Source organism: Sceloporus undulatus, chromosome 8, assembly GCF_019175285.1.
Source record: "Sceloporus undulatus isolate JIND9_A2432 ecotype Alabama chromosome 8, SceUnd_v1.1, whole genome shotgun sequence".
Taxonomy (NCBI): Eukaryota; Metazoa; Chordata; class Lepidosauria; order Squamata; family Phrynosomatidae; genus Sceloporus; species Sceloporus undulatus.
This window is the reverse complement of record NC_056529.1, coordinates 25,555,609-25,560,098: the sequence shown is the minus strand read 5'-3', so window position 1 is coordinate 25,560,098 and position 4,490 is coordinate 25,555,609. Positions and strand designations below refer to the sequence as shown.

Genomic DNA, 4,490 nt, shown 5'->3' with positions numbered 1-4,490 from the left:
AATAATAATAATAATAATAATAATAATAATAATAATAATAATAATAATAATTGGATAAAGATGACTTTAGGCAAATAATTGTTGGCAGATTTGGAGGCTGAGGCTGAGGCTGAGGCTGCTGCTGCTTGTTCTGGGCCTGCCTTTCAGCCCCAGGTCCGAGGCTGGTGGGGCTCATCCCCTTTTGCCATTGTCTTCTAAGGAGAGAGAGAGAGAGAGAGGCGTCTTCTTCCCCCAAATGCCTTGCCTCCCCCTTAGCCTCCTTTTCCTCAATGGAGCCAAAGACCCCCTCCCCATTTCTTCCCTGAGGCCAGAATGGGCTCCTTCTCGGAGGCCAAAAGACAGTCACCGAAAGAAAGACAGACAGACAGACCGAACGAAAGAAAGAAAGAGGGGGGCTGGGGAAGGGAATCCAAGGGGGATGCCACAGATACCAGCAGAGCAAGGCATTGGTTGTGTGTGTGTGTGTGTATCATTATGTGTATATATGTATGCATGTGTGTGTATACACACACACACACACACACACATATGTATATATGTGTATATATATACTGTATATATATGTTTATGTATGTATATGTACGCATATATATATATATATGTCTATGTATGTGTAATTATGTGTGCACATGTGTGTATGTGTGTATATATGTATATATATTTATGCATGTGCATGTATGTATCTGTGTATATCTGTAAGTATGTATATATGTGTGTGTGTGTGTTTAAGTATGTATATGTGTGCATGTATATTTATACATAAATGTGTGTATGTATGTGTGTGGAATTATGTGTGCACATTTATGTATTGTGTGTATATGCATATATTTATAGATATATTTATGCATGTATATGTATGTGTTTATGTATATATATATGTGTGTATATATGTATGTATGTTTAAGTATGTATATGTACACATATAAATGTATGTACATGTATGCATGTATGTATCTATATGCGTATATGTGTATATATATATATTTATGTATTCATGTGTATATATGTATATATGTGTGTATGTATGTGTGTATGTGTATGTATGTGTGTATATATATATATATATATATTAATGTATGCACATGTATGGATTGTGTGTAGATATACGCGTGTATATGTGTGTGTGTGTGTATAAATATATATTTATGCATGTATATGTATGTATGGGATTGAGTGTTTATATTTATGTGTATATGTGTGTCTATCTATCTATCTATCTATCTATCTTGAAGATGACGATGCCCCATATTTTCCCTCTGCTTTTCCTTTACGTGGCAGTTACTCTTTTAAAGCTTGGAAGAAAGGAGAGGGAAAAGGTCTCCAAAAAGTCTCCCTCGTTAGTCTCTTTGCGGGATAAAAAGAAGGAAGGAAGGAAGGAAGGAAGGAGAAATCAAAGGAATGTGGCAGCACCTTTCAGACTTGCCTGGTTTTGATTTTCGCCTGAGCTTTCGTGGCTACAGACCCACTTCTCCAGATGCAATACGGAGGGATGGCATTGAAGCCTCACCTGTCATGCAGATTTAGACCGTTTTTGGGGAGCGGGGTGGAAGGGAACAGGAGCCAGAAAGAGGCAAACCGTGACCCTTGCCAAGGAGAAAGCGGTTGTGTGTTTCCATATCTGTTGTGTGTGTCCTTAAAAAGTTAATTGAAAGAGGCCTCGTCTTCTTAGCGCTTGCTTTTTATACACAGCGCAGTGCATTTTGAGGCGGTTTTCCAAGTTTGGAGGAAGGCAGAGGGAAAAGTTGTGTGTGTGTGTACTATTTCGAAGGTTTGGGGTATACTATATATATATATAGTGTGTGTGTGTGTGTGTGTTTTTCTCACCCGACAGTGTTTGGAAAGAAGGACAGATTGCCCCCCAAAAGAGAGGGGTCTTAGTGTGTGTTTGTGAGTATTTGGCAAGGTTGCGTGTTCGCAGGGGAGCCTTCAGACGTCGGGGACGTTGTCATCCGGGGTCTTCTTGCGGATCCTCCATCCCTTTGCTCACTTTCGGAGTGTTTCCAAGGCTGAGAAAAAGCCTTCCCGAAAATAGGCTGCGAGATGCGTGTATTGTGTGTGTGTGTTTTGTGTGGATCGGAAAAGACGTGTAACGGATTGGAAGCTTCTTCTCCCCCTCCCCTTGCCCATCCGCTTTCCTTTTTAATCCGAAATTGCAGTGGGTTCGTCCATCGTCCGCGGAGGACACGGGAGATTCACGCGTATTGGCGGTTCGCACGTGCCTCTTGGCCGTCCTAGGCAGCGCTTCCTAGGCGTTTCTTAGGGAAGGGGTCCCCAGAAGTGGGTTCCCCCCCTCGCCCCCGAAATGTTAGCCTAGGGCTCAGGGAGTCCTTTGCATCGGAAGAAGTGGAGTTATAGCCACGGAAGCTCCTGCTGAAATAAAGGCGAGGTAGTCTTACAAGTGCTGCTATAGTCCTCACACCTTCCTGCCTGCCTTCCTTCCTTCTCTCCTTCTCTTCCTCCCCTCCCCTTCCCCTCCCCCTTCCTGCCTTCCTTCCTTCTCTCCTTCTCTTCTTTCCCTCCCCTCCCTTCCCCCTTCCTTCCTTCATTCCTTCCTTCCTTCCTTCTCTTCCCTTCCTTTCCCTTTTCTTTCTTTCTTTCTTTCTTTCTTTCTTTCTTTCTTTCCTTCCCCTTCCCCTCCTCCTTCCCTTCCCTCCCTCCTTCCCTCTTCCTCTCCGGCTCAAAGGAGCCAGCCTTCCTCTCGCTTTCAGGCCGCTTGAGAAGAGGAAGGCGCCTGCCTGGGTCCGCCCCGTCCAGGCAGCAGGCAGCAGCAGGGCTCCCCCGGGGACTGCTCCCTCCTTCGGCTTCCAAGGCAAAGAGGCCCGGAAGAAGGGGTTTGGGGGGGAGGAGGAATTGCCGGGGACCCCGCGGAGTTCGGAGGGAGGGGGTCGCGCGCAGGGGGCGGGAGCGCGCACTGGCGCCTCTTAATCGCTTCTCTTCCTTCCTTCCCTCTTCCTTCTTTCCTTCCTCCCTCTCTACTTTGCTTCCTCCTTCCTTCGCTCCCTTCTTTTTGTACTTTCTTCCTGCTTTTCATCATTCATTTCTATTTTCCTTCCTTCCTTTTCCTTCTTCCCTCCCTCCCTTTTCTGTACTTTTTTTCCTGCTTTTCTTCCTTCCTTCCTTCTTCCCGCCCTCCCTCCTTCCCTTTCTACTTTTCTTCCTTCCTTTTCTTCTTCCTTCCTTCTGTCTCCTTCCGTCCCCATCTTCTTTTCTTCCCTGCTTCCGCTTCCTGTTTCTTCCTCCCTTCCTTCCTCTCTCCCTGCCACTTCCCTCTCTTCTTCCTTTCTCTCTTCCCCTCCTTCTCCTTCCAGGTCTGGTTCCAGAACCGTCGGGCCAAGTGGCGGAAGAAGGAGAACACCAAGAAGGGCCCGGGCCGCCCTGCCCACAACTCCCACCCGACCACCTGCAGCGGGGAGCCGATGGACCCGGAGGAGATCGCGCGCAAGGAGCTGGAGAAGCTGGAGAAGAAGAAGCGCAAGCACGAGAAGAAGCTGCTCAAGAGCCAGCAGCGGGGCCTCCACTCCCCGGGCGCCCTCTCGGCCCACAGCAGCACCCAGAGCTCCGACTCCGACTCCGGGGGCGGCGGGGGATGCGGGGGCGTCGGAGGGGGAGGCCTCTCCCCGGAGCCCCCGGGCCTCGAGGCCCCCAAGCTCCGGACGCCTTCCTCGGGCCCTTCCTCCTCCTCCTCCTCGGCTTCCCTCCCTTTGGACCCGACGGCGCCTTCGGCTTTCTACCGGGGCTGCAGCGGGGGGCACCGAGGGCCCCTCCAGAAGGACTCCGGGCCCCTCCTCCTCCCGGAAGGCGGCCCTCTTCCTCTTCCTCATCCGCTTCCGCTTCCCCTTCCTCCCTCCTCGACGGCGGGGCCCAAGCCCAGCCCCTTCAGCGTGGAGAGCCTGCTTTCGGACTCCCCCCCGCGACGGAAAGCGGGGCCCCCGCTGGAGTTCCGCTCCGCCTCGCCCTCCTCCTCCTCCTCCCCGGCCCTGGGCCCCCCCTCCTCCTCCGCCTCCTCCCCGACGGCCAGGGCCCCCCTCCTGGGCAAGGGCCACTTCCTGCTCTACCCCATCACCCAGCCCTTGGGCTTCCTGGTGCCCCAGGCCGCCCTCCGCAGCCCCCTCGACCCAGCCCCCTCCCCGATCCCCCCCCCGGCCTCCGACCCACCGCCCCAAGCCAAAAGCAGCCCCGGGAGCCGCTCGGAGGAGAGCAGCCTCGGAGGCGCCTCGGCCTCGAAGAAAGGAGCCCCGACGGCGGCGGCGGAGGCCACTGGGGACCCCTTGCCCCCCAGGCCTGCCTCCCCTCCCGCCCTTTCGCCTCCTCCTGCTTCCTGCCAGGCGGACTGCAAGAGCAGCGGCAAAGGCAAAGGCAGCCTCAGCCTCGGGGGCCCCGTCGAGGCTCCGCCGAAGAAGCCCTCCTCGCCGCCGGAGACCGAGAGGAGAAGCAGCAGCAGCAGCAGCCGAGAAGCCAGCCCTGGAGACTGCGAGGAGGTGGATATGGAC

General features: G+C 52.6%; 2 protein-coding genes across 2 annotated transcripts in view; both read left to right on the top strand.

Annotated features, from left to right (window-relative positions):
* The window catches only part of LOC121914363 (transmembrane protein 184A-like), a 308,956-nt gene that overhangs the window by 301,637 nt on the left and 2,829 nt on the right, over positions 1–4,490 (top strand). The window lies entirely within an intron of this gene.
* Positions 1–4,490, top strand: part of UNCX (UNC homeobox) — an 8,072-nt gene that overhangs the window by 3,310 nt on the left and 272 nt on the right. Inside the window, exon 2 of the mRNA XM_042437818.1 lies at positions 3,309–4,478. Within this exon, the coding sequence (XP_042293752.1) occupies positions 3,309–4,478 (1,170 nt within the window). The remainder of the gene's footprint in view (positions 1–3,308; positions 4,479–4,490) is intronic.